Source organism: Mustelus asterias, chromosome 14 (genome assembly GCF_964213995.1).
Source record: "Mustelus asterias chromosome 14, sMusAst1.hap1.1, whole genome shotgun sequence".
Classification (NCBI taxonomy): Eukaryota; Metazoa; Chordata; class Chondrichthyes; order Carcharhiniformes; family Triakidae; genus Mustelus; species Mustelus asterias.
The window spans coordinates 17404627-17426477 of record NC_135814.1 but is presented as its reverse complement, the minus strand read 5'-3'; the positions used below and the strand labels follow the sequence as shown (position 1 = coordinate 17426477).

Here is a 21851-nt window from a genome sequence, read left to right as displayed (position 1 = left end):
CTCTCCTGCTAAACTGCTCCATTAAAGCCGCACAAAGCGAGGAATTTTAGTGGCACGTCCGCCCAAGGCCAACGGAGAAGGCGGTTCTCCGAGCCTCGTCCGCCTCCGGAATCGGGGCGGGCATTCCGGTAAAATTCTGGCCAAAGGGTGCAGAACCCGTTCACAGACATTATTGCTACAAGCGAGCAAACATTTCAATGTTCATAATTCGAGTAAAATTTTCCTTGAATGTGAGTAACTTTGATTGCCAATTTTTTTTTACACAGTTATAATAAAACGACATTTAACATTTGAAAGCCCAGACAATTTAATTCGGTTACAGTGGGGAGAAGGGTACTTTTCAACGGTTCCCATCGCAAGAAGATAATTTTCCAGACATTGAACAGGCATAATTATTAATAACGCATTGGCTCTTTACTCAGGATATAGGCAGAGGTAGAGATGGGACTGACGGAATCCACGATGGGGGGTGGAGGGTATATGATAAGAACATCAGCACCAGTATAAATGTGAAAAAGGACGCACAAGTGTTTATAACAGAGGGCGATGTACGTTTTTTGGGCTGTTTAACCTACAAATCCCTGAGTCTGCACTCGCTCAATATTAGTTTGCTCTTTTGAGACTTTATCCTTTCAGGCCTTAGGTAACAATCTAGTAACATAACTAACTCAATGATTCCCAAGATGTCTCTCTGATGTAATTTTTTTGTTCTAACTCATAAATTGCTTTGAAAGTTAACACTACATTTATTAAATTTACCACTGATCTGCCCATTAAAGTGTGTCAGACAGTGAAGGTGGAAATGTGGTACATTTTTGAGGATATAGTGGTACAGTGGGTACATTACTAGAGCAGGATTGTAATGCTAATCCAGTGGATATGAAGTCAAAATCCCATCTTATAGAATTATAGTATCCCTACAGTGCAGGAGGCTATTCAGCCCATCGAGTCTGTACCAACTGTCCCTGACTCTCCTCTCTCTTCTTCCCCCGCCCTGTCCCCATAACCCCACACATTTACCATGGCTAATCCATCTAACATACACATCTTGGGACTCTAAGGGGCAATTTAGCAAGGCCAATCCACCTAACCTGCAAATCTTTAGACTGTGAGAGGAAACCGGAAGCACCCGGAGGAAACCCACGCAGACACGGGGAGAACGTGCAAACTCCACACAGACAGTCAACCAAGGCTGGAATTGAACCTGGGTCCCTGGTGCAGTGAGGCACACATTGAAAGGTTGAGAATTTGAATTCAGTTTTAATGATCTGGAAATAAAAAGTTGGTATCAATCAAAAGTGAGCAGGAAGCTGTTGAATTATTATAGAAACGTGTCCAGGAATGTCCTTGGTGGATGGAAACCTATTGCTCTTACTGTTGCATAACCAATGTGGTTAATTCTTGATTTGACTTGATTTGATTTACTTTGTCACATGTATTAGTGTACATGTATTAGTACTGTTTCTTGTGCATTATACAGAACAGACAAAGCATACCATACAGAGGGAAGGAAAGGAGAGAGTGCAGAATGTAGTGTTACAGTCATAGAATCATAGAATCCTACAGTGCAGAAGCTAGGGTGTTGAGAAAAATCAACTTAATGCGAGGTAGGTCCATTTAAAAGTCTGACGACAGCAGGAAAGAAGCTGTTTTTGAGTCAGTTGTTACGTGTCGTCAGACTTTTGTATCTTTTTCCTGATGAAAGTAGGTGGAAGAGAGTATGTCTGGGGTGCGTGGGGTCCTTGATTATGCTGGCTGCTTTTCCAAGGCAGCGGGAAGTGTAGACGGTGTCAATGGATGGGAGGCTGGTTTGAGTGGGCGGCGTGGACAAGTTGGGTCGAAGGGCCTGTTTCCATGCTGTAAACCTCTATGACTCTATGAGTGATGAACTGAGCTTCGCTCACGACTCTTTGTAGTTTATTGTGTTTATTGATTCTTGATTGCTCTGTTACGTTGCCTACCAGTTCTTCCAGCAAGGATGACCAGAGTGAGTGGCAAATGGTGGCCATGCCAGTGGAGCAAGTTGGCAAAGCATTTCATCTGTTACATTCTGCTTCCTTTTGACATAAATATACCAGTCATATGAGGATTGGTGAAACAATAATGTGAGTTCTCTATTTGAAGATGTACAGAGACCATTCACTGGGAGAATAAACTAGTTCTTATTTAAATGTTAAGAGACAATGGAGATGGCACTAATAAAAATTCACAAGAAAAATACCAGATATATTCAGCAAGAAAAGCTTCCCTTCGAAAAAGGGAATGCCGAGGGGTGATCCCAGGTCTTTAAGATTATGACAGGGTAGCTTTAGCTCCAGCCCAAAACCAGAGGCCATATTTACAAGATAGCCACTCATAAATCCAACGGAGAATTGAGTGGATCCTCCTTTACCCAATGAGTTGTTGGAGCATGAGACTCGCTACCACATGGATTAGCTGAGGTATAGATGCATTTAAAGAGAGTCTAGATAAGTACATGAGGAGGAAAGGAATAGAATGATGTAGACCATAAGATATAAGAGCAGAAGTAGGCCATTTGGGCCATCGAGTCAGCTCCATCATTCGATCATGGCTGGTATGTTTCTCCGAGGGTTAGATAAAGTAATGTGGGAGGAGGTCTATGAGGAGCACAAACACTGGGACACAGCAGTGGGCCGAATGATCCGTTTCCTTGTGGTGCATTCAATGGCGACTCTTATGACCTGCGTTAAGGTTTTACTTACACAGGTTCTTATTTGCTCACCTCTGTGTTTGGAGAGACAGTTCGGGGTCCCTCCACCTCAGTTTTAACCTTGGTGCGTTTGTTGATCATTGGATCGACTGTGCTGCTTACAGCGGACTCACCACTCAGCTTACTCTGGAGAATAAAAACCAGGCCTTGGTCAGAAAAGTTCAACCCAACAGTGCAAATACAAGGACACAACCAGGTCTGCTTCCATCAAAGCTAACATTCCTGTTTCTATTTCAATGTCACATTTCCCAAACTAAATATTTTTAGCATCACCTGTAAGGGACAGATGGGCTCAGAATTAAAATGGTTTTTTATAAATAGTGGTGGAGATGAGTCGATGTGGGGGGCAGGGGGGTGAAGAGCAGTCAATAACATACCCATCAAATGAAGATGTGTTTGGGATGGAATGCTGCAGTGTGAGCCACAATGCAAGTTCACGGTAGAAAACACCTAACATCCAACTCCACAGCTTTAACCTCTCTGTAAAGCTTGGGACACCAATCCTTGTTGCATTTCCATTTCCAATACCGGCTAACCTCAGGGTCTCTGAGTGATGATAATTTTGTGCTAACTAGAGTCAATATCATGCCGCAATTTTCCCATTCATTGGGAATTGTATTGAGACAGTCAGTTGAGAAAGAACATGCTTTATCGGCCTGTACTAGAGTGTGAGAATCTTACCGCCTCTCCCACCCTGATCCTGGGGCGGGCGAGGCTAGCAGAACAGCATTCTCCTTTGGCCTCGGGCGGGATCTTACGAGCCTCGGGCGGGCGAGGCAGTAAAATTCTGGCAGAGATGTCCAAAGACGTCTAAGTTGGGGGATTAGCCGTACTAAATTGCCCCTTAGTGTCCAAGGATGTGTGGGTTGGGTGGATTAGCCATGATAAATGCATGGCGCTACGGGGATAGGGCGAGAGGTCTGGGTAAGATGCTCTGTCGGAGAGGCGGTGCAGACTACATGGGCTGAATGGCCTTCGTCTGCACTGTAGGGATAGAGTTCAGCTCTCCTGAGGTAGAGGGGCAATGTGCAAAAAGCATTCCCTCGCTGTTACATTCTTGTTTCTCGAAGGTGCCCCTGCAACAACCCCACCACCTCCACCCCACCCAGCCCCGCCACACAACCTGGTAGTGCCTCAGGCAATCCAGTCCTTACCTGGGAAGCTTCAGATGAGACATTGTTGGCCTGACTGGGTGGCAGGACTGCAGAGGTACTGGACATGTGCTGCCGGGAAGCGAATGTTGGTGACGGCTGTATAAGGGGCGGAGTGTGGCCGAACGCAGAGTTCAGGCTGCGTTGCTGGTTCAGTATCTGCTGGTGCATCTGGAAGGTCACTGGGTTGATGGGGTGAGGAAAGCTGAATGCAGGGCTGGGATCATACAATATCAGAAGTAAAAAAACAGATTCACAATTTTTTTTTGACCGACATTGGAACGTGCAGTGCGATACACACTGCACACTACCAAAAATAATATGCTGCAAAGAAATGGGTCAGTTCTTGTTTCGTAGCAATTCCAATTCCCTTGCTTCGAGTTGATCTTAAAATATTTTAAAACATCAAATAGATTTAATCAGCAAATTTCAATGAAATCTGTTTCAGTTGGCCAAACAAAATTTGTTTTTCCAAAACATGATCTTACAAAACCTTTTCGTCCTTTCAGGAACAGTTTCCTGCCCCAGATTTTCAGGACCAAAGTTTAAGGTTTATTTATTAGTGTCACATTAAGGCTTACATTAACACTGCAATGAAGTTACCGTGAAAATCCCCTAGTCGCCACACTCTGGCGCCTGTTCAGGTACACTTGAGGGAGAATTTAGCACGGCCAATGTATCTAACCAGCACGTCTTTCAGACTGTGGGAGGAGACCGGAGCACCCGGAGGAAACCCACGCAGACATGGGGAGAACGTGCAGACCCCACACAGCGACCCAAGCCAGGAGTTGAACCCGGGTCCCTGGCGCTGTGAGGCAGCAGTGCTAAGCACCGTGCCGCCCCTTTGCACAAATAAAACCCCAAACCAGCATCAGTGTGATCTTTGTTGGTGGGTGGGGCTGTGTCAATAATAACACACACCTATTTTATTTCCTCCCCATTTCCAACCTACTTCTTCTGCATCATTTGTCCAGTCTGGACTGTAAGCCCTGGCTATATCTGAGCTTGAGGGTCACTGTCTGTGTGGAGTTTGCATGTTCTCCCCGTGTCTGCGTTGGTTTCCTCCGGGTGCTCCGGTTTCCTCCAACACTCCAAAGATGTGCAGGTTAGGTGGATTGTCCATGCTAAATTGCCTCTTAGTGCCCCAGGATGTGCAGGTTAGGGGATTGGTGGGGGAAATGTGTGGGGTTATGGAGATAGGCCTCGGTGGGATTGTTGTCAGTACAGACTTGATGAGCTGAATGGTCTCCTTCTGCACAGTAGGGATTCTATAACGTCTTATAGCTGGCACATATTACATGAATGTCACATACATGGGGTGGAATTCTTGCTTGCTAGCTGCAGAACCAGTGGGAACCCCACACATTACCTTATTGGGTAAGGCCCACCGGAATTAAGTGACCAATAACGGGCCTTCCCTAGATTCACTGATGTGGACCTGACCCCACCCCCTTCCCCCTGTCTGGCCGCTCTCCACTGCGCGGCAGCGCCACCGGAAGCAGTGGCTGCATCCAGTAAGGCGCTCGCCAAAGGCCTCGAGTAGACAAGGATCCCAGGCCACAGGAGAGAGAGGACAGCATGGGGATGGTGGAGGGGGGCAGGTGAATGGGGCAGAGGAAAGTAGGGAAAGAAGGTGCATCTTAGCACCAGCCTACCGCCTCCCCCTCCGCCCCCCGCCCCCCCACTCCCCCACCCCCATTCCCAAATCTGTGTCCCTCGATTGTGCCTTTAAGCAAGGGACTCGATGGGACTTGCTTTGTAGACTCCCGCATGTGGCAACTCCCACACTGGTTGATTACCAGTGATGGCAGAATAAGGCCGCTAACTTGACATTCATTGCCCACTGAAGGATATCAATTAGCCTCCAGGTGGGAGGCCATTCATAAGACTTCCCACACTAGATTTAACCGGGCGGGGGTGGGGTGGGGAGTTGGAGGGTGGGGGGAGTTGGGTGGGGGGTGTTAGCGTCTCCACCCCTGAACTCACTCCAAACCCGGGCCATTAAATTCCACCCATGGTTTCTGTTACCAATGATGAAGGATCAGTGTCAATGACAATTATTCAGAATTTACTTATCGCAATGGAAATGGGATTCTTTGAAAAACGTCCACTTTTTCGATGCAATTCCTTGAATTTTGGCTCGGTGAAGTGGTGAACATTGTGTTAACCTAGGAATTACTGGCAGCAGTCAAATCAATTGAGTGGCGAAAGTGCTAGGATCAATCTCCATTTCCTGTCATTTGAACAGGGCCATCAGCAGATTGATTAAAAAATGGGTTAGCGCCTCAGTTAAAATAGCACAGACAGGAATTTAAACACTCAGACCTAATGTGGCCTAAACGGCATGGTGGCACAGTGGTTAGCACTGCTGCCTCACAGCACCAGGGACCAGGGTTTGATTCCCAGCTTGGGCCACTGTCTGTGTGGAGTTTGCACGTTCTCCCCATGTCGGCGTGGGTTTCCTCTGGGTGCTCCAGTTTCCTTCCACAGTCCGAAAGATGTGCTAGTTAGGTGCGTTGACCATGTTAAATTCTCCCTCAGTGTACCCAAACAGGCGCCGGAGTGTGGCGACTAGGGGATTTTCACAGTAACGTATTTGCAGTGTTAATGTAAGCCTACTTGTGACACTAATAAATAAACTTAAAACCTTAAACTATTACATGGTAAGATTATCTTATGGTGAGATGGACAGATCTAACAGCAAAATGCTGATCTTAGCCACCCAATGATCTGAATCTTTGATTTGACTTATTATTGTCACATGTATTAGGATACAGGTAAAAGTATTGTTTCTCGCGCGCTATGCAGACAAAGCATCCCTTTCCTACAGTACATGGGGAGAAGGAAAGCAGAGGGTGCAGAATATAGTGTTACAGTCATAGCTGGGGTGTAGAGAAAGATTAACTTAATTTAAAGTTTAAAGTTTATTTATTTGTTAGTGTCACAAGTAGGTTCACGTTAACACTACAATCAAGTTACTGTGATAATGTCCCAGTGGCCGCACTCCAGTGTCTGTTCGGATACAATGAGGGAGAATTTAGTATGGCCAATGCACCTAATATATGCTGGGTCTATTCCAAAGTCTGATGGCAGCATGGAAGAAGCTCGGGGCATCTCTAATAACTATTGTATACCAAACTTAATGTCCATCTGAGAAAGTTCAGAGCCACTTGGAAAGATCTGCCTTGTGAACTTTTGACCCCCGCTAATCAGCACTGGTTAGTTGGCCAGCCGATTCGCCGACTTTAATTAGAGAGTAACTGTTGAGTGATGTGTCTGACTGCGATGCAGACAGCATGACAATCACTCAGCAAAACTCAACAGGCCATGCCCGAGTTACCCACAGGCAAAGCATCCAGCTTCAGTTACGATTGGCCAGCGGGCGAGGCCGGATCTGCTCGGGCAGCCTGAGTGAGTGCTGAATGCCGAACGTCTCACCTGATCGCACCGGCTGACAGATGTCCGTAGGAGCCGCTGGCTGCCGAGCTGCTTCGGGAGTTGTTGATGTAGGCCACCAGCGAGTTGGGGGATGTCCTGATCATGGTCTGCAGGTCGATGCTGGCGTCAGACAGCGGGGAGATGGACAGGGCCCGCTTCCTGCTCATCCTAGCGGCCGGACGGGGGCTGGAGAACCTGGAGACTGAGAGACAGAGAGTGGACAACTTCAGTGACAAATCTGCTTCCACCAAACATTGTGCTTATCGACTGTAACGGAAAACAACTTGTTTCCTAAATCAGAAGTTAACCTTTCAAGAGCTGACAGTTAGATTTGGGATAACAATAGTAAGTTAGAATCAAAGAACAAAGCACAGTACAGCACCGGAACAGGCCCTATGGCCCTCCAAGCCTGCGCCGAACATGTTATCCTATCCAGACCAACAGCTGATATCCCTCCATTCCCCATCTGTTCATGTGTCTATCCAGATGAGTCTTAAATGTCACTATCATACATTCCTACAGTACAGGAACAGGCCATTCGTCCCATCAAGTCTACACTGACAACAACTGTTGTGGTTAGCACTGCTGCCTCACAGCGCCAGGGATCTGCGTTCAATTCTGGCCTTGGGTGACTGTGCAGAGTTTGTACTTTCTCCCCTACAGCCCAAAGATGTGTGAGTTAGGTTGATTGGCCATGCTAAATTGCCGCTTGGTGTCAGGGAGATGTGTAGGGTAAATGTGTGGGGTTGCGGGGATAGGGCCTGGGTGAGATTGTTACCGGTGCAGGCTCAATGGGCCGAACGGCCTCCTTGCGCACTGTTGGGATTCTATGATAACAAGTTAAAAGGAGCACCTTCGGGTGCCAGACGTACGTTTCAAGTTGGCTGGACCTCAGCAGCAAGTGCACAGCACTAAATGTGACGCAAGTTTGTTCTATTTTAGGCAGTCTTTCTACCCATAGTAAACCATTGGTAAGTGTGAAATTTCTGACATAACTCAGCATCTTTGAAAATTTTAACTCACTAAAAGTCCATTCACTTACACAGTGAAAATCGAACCAATATTTCTAGAAAGCAAAACACCCAGGTGAACTGGTCTGTTCAGTAAAATATCCAGAAGCTTAAATAAGTACAACAGCAATTCTTTGTTAAGTTTATTTATTTTTTAGTGTCACAGGTTGGCTGATGTTAACGCTGCAATGAAGTTCCTGTGAAAATCCCCTCGTCGCCACACTCTGGCGCCCGTTCGGGTACACGGAGGGAGAATTTAGCATGGCCAATGCACCCAACCAGCACATCTTTTGGACTGTGGGAGGGAACTGGAGCACCCGGAGGAAACCCGCGCAGACACGGGGAGAATGTGCGGATTCCGCACAGACAGTGACGCAAGCCGGGAATTGAACCCGGGTCTCTGGCTTTGTGGGCAGCTGTGCTAACCACCGTGCCACTGTGTTAGGCATGGAAGTCTGAACATTTACAGATGCCTAAAGGTAATTTTTCAAGTAATTCCTCTGAACACCATTACTCTTTGAACCCTTCTGGGAGTCCGTGCCCCTCAATAATAACGGTTGTTCCTGTCCCTTTCTGATAGATAGGCATCTGCAGAGTATCAGAGAATCCTCAACTGGTAAAAGAAAGTTCACAGCTCATCCCCTTTTTAAGAGTATAAAACCTCACTGACCAACCAGATATATCAGAGGTTTAAACTCAATCACAGGCCAGTTGTAACTCTGCTTTTTCGTCATTTACGTCTCGAGAACATTTAAAGGGACACTGTGGGAACAGCACTTGGCAAACGTTTCATTTGTTTGGCTTGTTAGAAATGCCACGGGTTAACCGCATGAAATTCTTGAACAAACGACTGGATGCATCCTGCAGCCATTCAATAACTGCACTCTGCACTGACAAACAAACCATTGTGAAGACTGGCCAAACATTTTCAAGATAGATAATGCCCTTTTAATTCACAACATAAACAGAACCCATTCAGCCAGTCCTTTGAAAGAGCTATCCAATTAGACCCACTGCCCCGCCCTTTCCCCTTTGGCCCTGCAGATTCTTCTCCTTCCCAAGTACGTCCTCTTTTGAATGTTACTGCTGTACGCGTTTCCATCGCCCTTTCAGGCAGGGTATCCTGGTCGGACCGACTTTCTGCCTAAACAGAAACGTCCGCCTCATCTCCCTCCTTCTCCTAATAGAAAGTGATACTTCCATACGAAGCAGAACTGTTCAGTTACAGAATGTTAAACTAATGGTCATGGTTTGATTGTTTACTTGTTATTGTCACAAGTCAGGCTTACATTAACACCGCAACGAAGTCACTGTGAAAATCCCCTCGCCGCCGCCACACTCCGGTGCCTGTTCGGGTACACTGAGGGAGAATTTAGCGTGGCCAATGCACCGGACCAGCATGTCGATCGGAGTGTGGGAGGAAACCCGAGCACCCGGAGGAAACCCACGCAGACACGGGGAGAATGCGCAGACTCCGCACAGACAGTGACCCAAGCCGGGAATCGAACCCGGGTCCCTGGCGCTGTGAGGCAACAGTGCTAACCACTGCGTCACCCTGTGGGAACAATTGAATGAATATGTTTGGAAGTTGAAAGAAATGTGTGAAAACGCGTGAAGGAAAAACACATAAGCTTTATATTACCTGAATTTGTATTCCCACAGTCCTCTGTTTTCTGTGGCCTCAGAGATGCAAGTTAGATTTGGCAGACATATTTATCTCTGTTATCCCCTCACCTCAGGGGACCTGTGTTTATTAATGTGCCACTTCCCATGATAAATTACTAAATAGAAAGAAAAGCCTTGTACTCATTTCTCCCCCCATTTCCCGTGATTTATGTCTATGATGACTGCTCAGACATTGGCCCCCATTAATTTGCAGGCATCGGTATGACGTCCACTACCAGCTCCAGTTTATTGGAGTGTCTGCTGGTCGGCTGAACAAATGTAAACCTAATCTGTAATGCTCTGTTGGAGAATGTCATGTTTAGTAGACTGGTCTGGGACCTTTCCAATACATAACGAGTAACAGGCATTTCATTTCTGTCTCTTCTAATTTGGTTCTTTGGGGCCTCGCTCTCTGAAAGTCTCGAGCCATTATGCTGCAGGGACTTTTAAAGACTGCATCTATTCAGAGAGGAGGACAAGGCGCAGTAGTTTACAAGGGATTAAAAGGGGAAACTGCGAGAGCTGGAATTCCAACACAGGCAGAAAAATCCTGCAAATTCACAGCGAATCAGTCCAAGAGGAAGTTAACATCTTGGGTGGGACCTCCTGTTGAAGCTAATATTGTCAGCGCTCGTAAACTTGTTTAACTATTCACCGATTTTGCCAAGTTTAATATGGCCAAGCGGTCTCGTGGCGCGGTTGGTAGCATCCCCGCCTCTCTAGGCTCCAGGTTCGAGTCTCACTCCAGGACTTGGTGCGTTCACAATGTGGCCCAACAGGTCGATTACCGACCCGTACGTACATCCTTCCAATTTGTCTGTGGCGAGTGGTAAAAGTAGGGGATTCATCCGGGCAGCCATACTGGACGTGGTGTGGTGCCCATCAAGCAATTACCTCTAGTGATGAATTGGTGAACTGTTCCCTGAAGAAATCAGCCACAGACACAAGCATGTGCTTTGTCTGCTTCAGGCTCACTCGAACGCTAAGTCAAGCTGTAACGTGTATGATTCGCAGGATAGAAGAGAAAAATGGTGGTGGGCGGGTGATACTCAGCGGGGGTGGGGGTGGGGGTGAGGGGGGCGGTGTGGTTGTACAGAATCAATGATACTCCTGCATTACCTGACTGGGAGACGGGGAGAATAGAACCAGGTGGCAGGAAGGTGGCTGATGGACTCAGGCAGAATGAAAGAGTGTCTTGGGTCGCAGTCGGACGAACGCTTTCGTTCACTGCTCCTGGCAGTAAGTCTCGGCAGAACAGAATGACCAGACTGTAAGAATATCAAGAGCAGGGCTACCTGTGCTTACGAGTCATTCTCCAGTGGAAGGAGGCAGCCCTTACACATATGACCTTGTTTTGACTTGGATCACATCTGATCCCATTGTGCGGGATTTGGAATTAGGATTCCACCCAGGTCCTGCAGCTGGCACAGCTGGTACCAGGGGCCCTCTGAATATACTTGATGTGCCCACGATGCAGATGCTAACGTCTGCACAATCTCGGCCAAGTACGCTCAAGTTGTTTGCAGCATGTTCTTCGTCCCCATGATACATCTAACCATTACTGCCTTTTAAAAAAATAAACCTTTGGCAGTTTACACTCTGTTCTGTGCCTCTTCTCTCCCAAAATCCAATCGCATTTGCCCCAGCTTACCTTCCCCACGATGTTATTATTATTTTCAATTATTTAAATGAATTGATTTATTATTGGGGTGGCACGGTGGTTAGCACTGCTGCCTCACAGCTCCAGGGACCCGGGTTCAATTCCCGGCTTGGGTCACTGTCGGTGAGGAGTTTGCACATTCTCCCCGTGTCTGCGGGGGTTTCCTCCGGGTGCTCCGGTTTCTTCCCACGGTCCAAAGATGTGCGGGTTAGGTGGATTGGCCATGCTAAATTGCCCCTTAGTGTCCCAGGTTGCGTAGGTTAGAGGGATTAGCGGGGCAACTATGTGGGGTTACGGGGATAGGGCCTGGGTGGGATTGTTGTCGGTGCAGGCTCGATGGGCCAAATGGCCTCCTTCTGCCTTGCAGGGATTCCATGATTGATTGTCACATGTATTGGGATATAGTGAAAAGTATTATTTCTTGCAAACTAGGGGATTTTCACTGTAACTTCATTGCAGTATTAGTGCAAACATACTTGTGACACTAATAAATAATCTTTAACCATTACAGACAAAACATGCCGTTCATAGAGTACATTGTGGATGGGGGGAGGAAAGGATAGGTTTTGGGAGCGCAGGAGAAAGGGAGAGGGAGGAAAAAGGACGGGGAGGAGAACGTGCTTCTCTCTTTCCTCATTCACTGCGATTTATCTTCATGGAAGCTCTGCATTGCCTTGTACGCTCTGGGCACTGAAAGCATTTCACGCAGATTGGCTTCAGACGAGTTGGATTGCAAATAGGAAAAGAATTTGCCGTGTTGACAGAGAAGCTTTGGAAGTCACTCAAAAAGCAGTCAGAATCTGGTGAGAGGCCAAAACACACACATGTGCAAATGCCACGGTAAACTGAAAAATCAAGGTACATGTTTACCTACATCAGTGACTGTCGCCTGCACTTTCCGACTCAGGAAAATGGGAGCCAGAAAATAAATTCCCGCTTTCGAAATTTCCGCTGAATTAAATCTTAATTTAAAAATCAAGTGCTTCAGATTGAGGATTGACCCGTAAAATACTTGACACATTGTACCAATTACAGTTCCTAAACGGCCAGGGTTCTCGATTCTGAGGGTGTTAAGGTCAAACATCAGAAGATTGCAACAAGCGCGGAAGCAACGTAGAAACAATAAACTGGGAGAGACAGAGCGCTCATCCGCTTGATCCGACTTTGTCACAGGTGGTGAAGTGATCAAATATCAAGGCTCCAGCTCAGCGCTTTTTGCTTGTGACGTACAATCCCACACTTTCACAGTAATTAATAGTCTATGAAGGAAAAGGCCGGGAAGGAACGTGGAATGGGGCCATGAACATCATTTACAAGGTGGTAACATATTCAAATGCTTCATCAGCCATAAGCACAAAACACAATGTAAATCACATCCTTGGAATTCACTATCTGGGATCTTTTTGTTGGTTTTTTAATTGTTCTAACTTTACGTAGGGGCGGCATGGTGGCACAGTGGTTAGCAGCGCTGCCTTACAGGCACCAGGGACCCGGGTTCGATTCCTGGCTTGGGTCACTGTCTGTGCGGAGTCTGCACCTTCTCCCCGTGTTTGCCCCGTGGGTTTCCTCTGGGTGCTCCAGCTTCCTCCCACAGTCTGAAAGACATGCTGGTTAGGTGGATCGGCCATGCTAAATTCTCCCTCAGTACAGGCGAACAGGCACCAGAGTGTGGCGACGAGGGGGTTGTCACTGTAACTTCATTGCAGTGTTAACGTAAGCTGACTTGTGAAAGTAATAAATAAATAAACTTCATAAAACGTAAGTGTTGGATTCTAGTGTAGTTTTTAGGCTGCTAACACCAGTGCCATATATGGGTACACGTGTGTGTGCATTGTTGCTGAAATGTCACAATGAGAGTTCATAGAATCCCTACAGTGCAGAAGGAGGCCATTCAGCCCATCGCGTCTGCACCGACTCTCCCACAGAACATCTAATCCAGGCCCACCCACCGCCCAACCCCGTAGCCCCCCGCGCATTTACCCCGCTAATCCCTTTAACCTGCACATCTTGGGAGATTAATGGGCAATTTAGCATGGTCTAACCCACACATCTTTGGACTGTGTGAGGAAACCAGAGCACCCGGAGGAAACCCATGCGGACACAGGGAGAACGAGCAGACATTGCACAGACAGTGACTCAAGCCAGGAATCGAACCCGGGTCCCTGGCGCTGTGAGGCAGCAGTGCTAACCACTGTGTCACTGTGTGTCGCCCTCACGAGAGGATCCGTGTTTTCATTAACATTGCTGCTGCTTTACTGGGAGAGTTCATCAGCAGAATTCACAGGTCCGATATACGCGGCAGATTAAATTGCACAAGACTCCACTCACAATGGGAACACATCTTGGAGAATTGTGAATGGATGGTATTGGAAGTGAACTGTGACACTCCAGAAATTTTTAGTCATTAGGAAAACTGGGAGAGTAGGGGTATTAACCTCTGAACCCACTTCTCAAATCTATGACTCTGCTGATTGAGCCTGTGCAGCTATCATATATTGGACAGGCAGTGGCATAGTGGTATTGTCACTGGACCAGTAATGCAGAGACCCAGGGTAATGCTCTGGGGACCTTGGGTTCGAATCCCACCATAGCATATGGTGAAATTTGAATTGAATAAAAATCTGGAATTAAACGTCTAACGATGGCCATAAAACCGATAGTGGTAAAAATCCATCTGGCTTGCTAATGTCTTACCTGGTCTGGCCTACATGTGACTTTAGATCCACAGCAATGTGGTTGACTATTTAATTCCCCCTCAATGGCAATAAGTGATGGGTAATTAAGGCTGGTCCAGCCAGCGATGTCCACATCCCGTGAAAGAATAAAACAAAATATTTCCTCAGTTCAGCGAGGGCACATGCTGGCTTGAGTAGTGGCAGGCACAGTCCAGTAAAGCAATTGGACGTCTGCTGTCACTGTAGGCCCCGCAATAATGTCACATTGGTCATTAGGTCAGTTCCCTGTCCAATTGCCTGCAGTGGAAACTGTGGGCTGCAAATCACCTTGATAAAGTGAAAAACGGTCGATGCTGGAAATTGGGAATAAAATCAACAACGCTAAATCTGGGCAGAAGGTCGGCCAGCGTTTGAAGGAGAATGGAGGAGTTGGCATTTTGGATGTGTTCTACTGAAGAACCTCACCCGCAATATTTTCTCCTTTCTGATGGAGTTGCTGCAATTTTAAGTTGTTTTTTTTGTGCTTATTACAGATTTTAATTTGAGACATGTAATATAGATCCACAGTATAGACCAATACAGACTTACACACCAAACTCACAACTTAGACCCACGGAATGGACTCAGTCTCTGCTCACATTGCAGACCTAAACTATATACTCATTATAGGCCGGTGAGCTTGACGTCCGTGGTGGGGAAGTTGTTGGAGAAGATTCTTAGAGATAGGATGTATGCGCATTTAGAAAGGAATAAACTCATTAACGATAGTCAGTATGGTTTTGTGAGAGGGAGGTCATGCCTCACTAACCTGGTGGAGTCTTTTGAAGAAGTGACCAGAATGGTTGACGAGGGAAGGGCCGTGGATGTCGTCTATATGGACTTTAGTAAAGCGTTTGACAAAGTCCCTCATGGTAGGCTGGTGAAAAAGGTTGGATCTCATGGGATAAAGGGGGAGGTGGCTAGATGGGTGGAGAACTGGCTTGGTCACAGAAGACAGAGGGTGGTAGTGGAAGGGTCTTTTTCCGCCTGGAGGCCTGTGACTAGTGGTGTTCCGCAGGGCTCTGTATTGGGACCTCTGCTGTTTGTGATTTATATAAACGATCTGGAAGAAGGTGTAACTGGGGTGATCAGTAAGTTTGCGGACGACACAAAATTGGCAGGACTTGCAGATAGTGAGGAGCATTGTCAGAAGCTACAGAAGGATATAGATAGGCTGGAAATTTGGGCAAAGAAATGTCAGATGGAGTTCAATCCTGATAAATGCGAAGTGATGCATTTTGGTAGAAATAATGTAGGGAGGAGCTATACGATAAATGGCAGAACCATAAAGGGTGTAGATACGCAGAGGGACCTGGGTGTGCAAGTCCACAGATCCTTGAAGGTGACGTCACAGGTGGAGAAGGTGGTGAAGAAGGCATATGGCATGCTTGCCTTTATAGGACGGGGCATAGAGTATAAAAGTTGGGGTCTGATGTTGCAGATGTATAGAACGTTGGTTCGGCCGCATTTGGAATACTGCGTCCAGTTCTGGTCGCCACACTACCAGAAGGACGTGGAGGCTTTGGAGAGAGTACAGAGGAGGTTTACCAGGATGTTGCCTGGTATGGAGGGGCTTAGTTATGAGGAGAGATTGGGTAAACTGGGGTTGTTCTCCCTGGAAAGATGGAGGATGAGGGGAGACTTAATAGAGGTGTATAAAATTATGAAAGGCATAGATAGGGTGAACGGTGGGAAGCTTTTCCCCAGGTCAGTGGTAATGTTCACGAGGGGTCATAGGTTCAAGGTGAAGGGGGGGAGGTTTAACACAGATATCAGAAGGACATATTTTACACAGAGGGTGGTGGGGGCCTGGAATGCGCTGCCAGGCAAGGTGGTGGAGGCAGACACACAGGGAACGTTTAAGACTTATCTAGATAGCCATATGAACGGAGTGGGAATGGAGGGATACAAAAGAATGGTCTCGTTTGGACCAGGGAGCGGCACGGGCCTGGAGGGCCGAAGGGCCTGTTCCTGTGCTGTATTGTTCTTTTGTTCTTTGTACCTAGTGCACAGACATAAACCATAACTCATAATATAGTACAGAACTACACTACACCACACAAGAAAGACTGTTGGGTATACAGATTGGTCATTTGAGGTGTTGCAAAATGAGCATTATTGGATTGGTCACTTGTTAATCACAGCCTCTGATATTTAGTTCTACTGCAGCACGGTGGCACAGCGGTTAGCACTGCTGCCCCACAGCGCCAGGGAACCGGGTTCGATTCCCGGCTTGGGTCACTGTCTGTGTGGAGTTTGCACATTCTCCTCATGTCTGCATGGGTTTCGTCCCACAGTCCAAAGATGTGCGGGTTCGTTAGGTGGATTGGCCGTGCTAAATTGCCCATTAGTGTCAGGGGGATTGGCTAGGGTTAATGCATAGGGTTATGGGGATAGGGCCTAGGTGGGATTGTGGTCGGTGCAGACTTGATGGGCCGAATGGCCTCCTTCTGCACTGTAGGGATTCTCTGATTAACCACTGGGTGCTGTGTCCAATAAGTGACAATCCCAATAACAGCCATTTTGCAACACCATACAAGACAGATTTTTACCCGTAAGAGGTTTGAAGAACTCACATGAAGAAATCTTAAATAAAGAGAAAGAAAACACAAAATGAAACAATGTAGGTTTTGGCTAATCAAGCCAACTTCACGATTCTGGCTTTTGTTTGCTTAAACACAGACCTGTGCAGTTCCCGCAGCTATTTTGGTTCAAGTAATGTTTCAGTATTGTGGACGCATTCAGACTCAGGTTGACTTACCTTTATAAATAGAATTGGCTTGTTAAATCTGGGGTAAGTTTTCAAAAGCATTTTTGGTGCCAGAAATTCACTTTGTTGACACACTTCTTGTTTCAAAAGAGTTTGATGAGAGTCAGCCAATCCTTACGTTTTGCAGGGATATTTTCTGAAGCTCTCTGAAGTCACTAATGTGGCAAATGACCGTGAGAAGATCCGAATACGGTGCCTATTTTTCAAAGGAAGCTATTCTATCGACTCAGTTAAAGCAATACATTTGGTCTTTCCGGAATGCTGACATGAAGGCTTTGAGAAATCAGCCGGTTGCTTGTGAAGTGCAAAGAGATTCTGCAGGTGCTTCTTTACTTTGTACTTCATTTGTCCTGGACTACACTGTTCCCAGTGACTGCCTCATCTCTCTTCCAAGAGAGCTGACAGCTAATGGATTCGTAAGCCTTGGCTTCACTGTGCTGAGATAGGCATTGTCCTATTTCAGAAATGGTACGCCCTAACCACTGCATGGCACTGCATGTTAAAGGTCCATTGAGGATAATAGACTTGGGCAGACAAGACAGCACAGCGTGGGCGGCACAGTGGTTAGCACTGCTGTCTCATAGTGCCAGGGACGCGGGTTCAATTCCAGCCTTGGGTAACTGCGTGTGTGGAGTTTGCACGTTTTCTCTGCGTGGGTTTCCTCCGGGTGCTCCGGTTTCCTCCCACACTCCAAAATGTGCAGGTTAGGTGGATTGGCCGTGCTAAATTGCCCCTCAGTGTCCCAAGATATGTAGGTTAGGAGGATTAGTGGGGTAAATATATGGGGTCACGGCGATAGGGTCTGGGTAAGATGCTCTGTTGGGGAACCTGTGCAGACCCGAAGGCCTCCTTCTGCACTGTAGGGATTCTATCATTCTATGATTAAACTCCCCACTTCTGCAGTTGCCAAAAGGCGACAAACCTAGGGCAGTTGGCTTGACTGATGAAAAAATACTCAGTTATTGTTTGCGTTTAAAGGCAAGACCAAAAGGAAGAAAGGGATGATCCAATTGGGATGAGGTTACTTCTGATCAGCCCAGTGCCTGGAAAAAAGACTGATGCAATCCAGATGCCTCAAAAACAAAAAAGAGCAAAGCGCACATAATATTTTTTAAAGAGGCAAGCACTTTGTTGTCGAAGTGCCCTTGGAATATATTAACGCTTGCTTGCAAATCATCTGAGCGAGAGTCTAGATTTACAGTAGAAACACCCCCACCAGCACGAGGGTCAGGCAGGAACGTCCAAGCTTTGACCCGTGTATGTGTGGAAGAAGGAAAGTGGTCTCAGTAGAAAGAATGAAAGTTAAACCCAGACTGTATAAATAAGTGAAAAGTATGCATTCAATGCTTATAACATGCACACTTTAAGTGTCCACCACCCTGTGCGTTACATTTCGGGATGGTTTATTGTTTAATCCAATACTTAACAGTACTTCATGGTATCTCAGCTAGACTAAAGCACACCACTCATCAATGGCATTAACCACACTGGGTGGTGATTAGGAAATGCCAAACTCTTGACCATGTTGAAGCAAAATAACAACATTTGGCCTAGGTTGTTTCTGACATGCATTCTCTGGTTTATACGGTGATGGTGGCGATGGGGCAGTCAGTGTATTCTGAACCTTACACATTCACTTAGTAATATCAGTTCACTGATGGGCAAAGAACCATCCAATGTCATACAGATCACGAAGGCTGAAAGCTGAATCCCTTGCCTGCAATGAGTTGGGATTTTTTAGTCAAGGAGGTGTGAGGGTTGTTGCAGTTGGCCTCAGTACCTCTGAGGTAGCATGTGGAAAAATGAGGACAGTCTACTTGTGAGTGGGTCACAGATGGTCAGAGACGAGGATTGCAATTCAGCTTCTGCACAGATCGTCCATCTAGAAATAACGCAACCCGGCACTGGTTTGCTTGTCATACTCCCTATAGGTGTGCCCCACCAGCAGCAATGGGATGATGCTCTTAAAAGGGCAATAATTGCCTACTTAAGGGCTTCAATTGTCAACCAGATGGGAAATCATCCACGGTACAAAATTCTACCCTTTATCTTTAGGGTACTCAGTGTTGAATTGTACTGTGCATTGCCACACATCCAGAACCGCTTGACCTTACACTGCTGCTGTGAAAGTTCAGAGAAATGATATTAGAATGAAGGGCTTCAGTTGAAGAGTAAGTGCTGGCAGTGGCCCAATGAATCAAGTGGCCTCCTTCTGTTGTGCAGTTCTGATGATTCTCGGATACAAAGTGGCAGTGTCCCCTCAACCTCACGTCAACCATCTTAAACAAGGATCTGAGCTGGGCCAATGCCAAGGAGTGCGCCACACTTGATTCAGAGCATCCATTTCCAGCCCATCAAATCTCAGTCCATTGTTTCAATAATATTCGAAACTGAAAGCGCTTCATTAAGAATCTGAACAAAAGTAAATGGAGGCTGGGGGATTGTCCGCAGTGTTTCTGTGGAGTAAAGCAGAAGGCTCTGTCTATGTTTAATATGTTCAGTTAGGGTGTAACAGAGGCTACCAGCACAAATAAAGCAGCAAATGTGAAACATGCTCTATTTGCCTCCACCAGTGCCAAGCTTTCAGTCAACATCCGTTATCTGATCCACTCATTATATTGCACATTGTGATAAACTCATGCACCTGTCCTAGTCATTCTCTCCCCTCCCACCCACAACCCTCACCACTACATCATTTTCCAAATATCCCTTCTGTGCCATATCCCCATTATTATCCCTACTGCCGCGCAATTATCTCCTACTCTATCTGCCCCCTAACATGCTGCCTACTCTTAATCCCTGATGTGGAGATTCCGGCGTTGGACTGGGGTGGGCACAGTAAGAAGTCTGACAACACCAGGCGAAAGTCCTACAGGTTTATTTGGAGTCACGAGCTTTCGGAGCGCTGATCCTTGTACTCTTTATCCCACCAGTGAATATCCCTGTTATTGTGTCCCTGCCCCTCTCTATACTACCGGCAGAATTTTCCGCTTTTTTGACAAAGTGTCAACTCAGGTGGGAAAAGCGGGAATTTAGCCTGCCGGCTTTTTTAACGCTTGGACAAAAGAAAATCCTGGAGGCGGGTCCCACAATGTCAGGCTGACAGGGCGGGCTCACACCCACCCCCACATCGTCAGCAATGGTGGCCTTCCAGAGTTTGGGGTACCACAATCTAAAAAAATAAGAATAAGAAAAAGCACCCACCCCCCCCCCCCCCCCCCGCCCCCAACCATGGACACGGGAACTCCCCACCATGCACAAGCTCCCCCCCGACAGGGAATCTGCAAACACCCCCTCCCCACACGGACATGGCAATCCCCTACCATGCACATGTCCCCCCCCCCAGCGAATCCGCAAGCCCCTCACATGGACATGGGAACCCCCTACCATGTATACGTCCTGCCCCCCACTCCCCCCCGGGAATACGCAACCCCGCCCCCCCCCCCACGAAGACATGGGAACCCCCTACCATGCACTCGTTCCCTCCCCCCAGGGAATCCGCAAACCCCCCCCAAATTGGACATGGGAACTCCCAAGATGTACACACCCCCCCCCATGGAATCCGCAATCCCCCATGCAGACATGGGAACCCCCACCGTGTACACTACCAGCCCCCCTCTTCCCCACTCACAGTAATGGAAACCCCCAACCACACACTCACGCCTTCCCCCCATCCCACAGACATGGGGTGCTGAAAATGGGGGTGAAGCATCCCCCCTCTCCCATCCCCATCCCACTAGTCTATCCTGGTGATGGTAAGCTCAATTCAATAGGAGCTCACAGAGCATTGTTCAAGCCATCTGCTGGTGCTAATGGAGTCAAACTGGATGTTTGATTCCAAACGGCATGGTGGCAGAGTGGTCAGCACTGCTGCCTCACAGCGCCAGGGACCTAGGTTCAATTCCAGCCTCGGGTCCTTGTCTGTATGGAATTTGCACTTTCTTGCCGTGTCTGCTTGGGTTTCCTCCGGGTGCTCTGGTTTCCTCCAAAGATGTGCAGGTTAGGTTGATTGGCCGTGCTAAGTTGCCCCTTAACGTCAGGGGGATTAGTAGGATAAATACATGGGGTTAGGGGGATAGGGCCTAGGTGGGATTGTGGTCGGTGCAGACTCGATGGGCCGAATGGCCTCGTTCTGCATTGTAGGGATTCTATGTACGCTGGCACCCGATCACTTTTAGATTTCTGTTCAACACTCTTCTTGATAATGCAGCAAAAGTTAGATTTTCCTAAACTGCCCTGAACCTAGGGAGCTCTTCAACATGAGTCAAGCATCAGCCTTGCAAAAGATGACAGGGAGAGCCATATGTCAGCTCCCGCTGACAGGCGGTGTCCTCCAGTGGCGCACGCTCAAGAGGATTTGCAGCTCTCTGCAATGCTCCTTTCACAATCCCACTGAAGAGCAAAAGGGCGGAGAGTGTGGGAACACGATCACTGCGGGATTATTCAGCACCATTCTAAGTTTGTGGAACTCGCATCTTAACAGAAGGACAGCGGTCGTCCAGCACACTGTCTCATGGCCTAATTTCTAAGGCAGAATGAAGAGGCTAAAAGACCTGCCTGCTATACCTGAAATAATGTGGAGATGAAATAATGTGGAGATGAAACCTGAAATAAACCAGCCTCCCACTGACTCCACCTACACTGCCTCGGCAAAGCAGCCAGCATAATTAAGGACCCCACGCACCCCGGACATTCTCTCTTCCACCTTCTTC

At 47.2% G+C, this 21851-nt stretch overlaps 1 protein-coding gene across 2 annotated transcripts in view; it reads right to left on the bottom strand.

Annotated features, from left to right (window-relative positions):
• The window catches only part of gli2a (GLI family zinc finger 2a), a 433016-nt gene that overhangs the window by 57889 nt on the left and 353276 nt on the right, over positions 1–21851 (bottom strand). For both annotated transcript variants that reach the window (XM_078227922.1, XM_078227923.1), the window contains 3 exons: positions 7321–7522; positions 3886–4099; positions 2744–2857 (listed from right to left, as the gene is read on the bottom strand). In XM_078227922.1, the coding sequence (XP_078084048.1) occupies positions 2744–2857; positions 3886–4099; positions 7321–7522 (530 nt within the window). The remainder of the gene's footprint in view (positions 1–2743; positions 2858–3885; positions 4100–7320; positions 7523–21851) is intronic.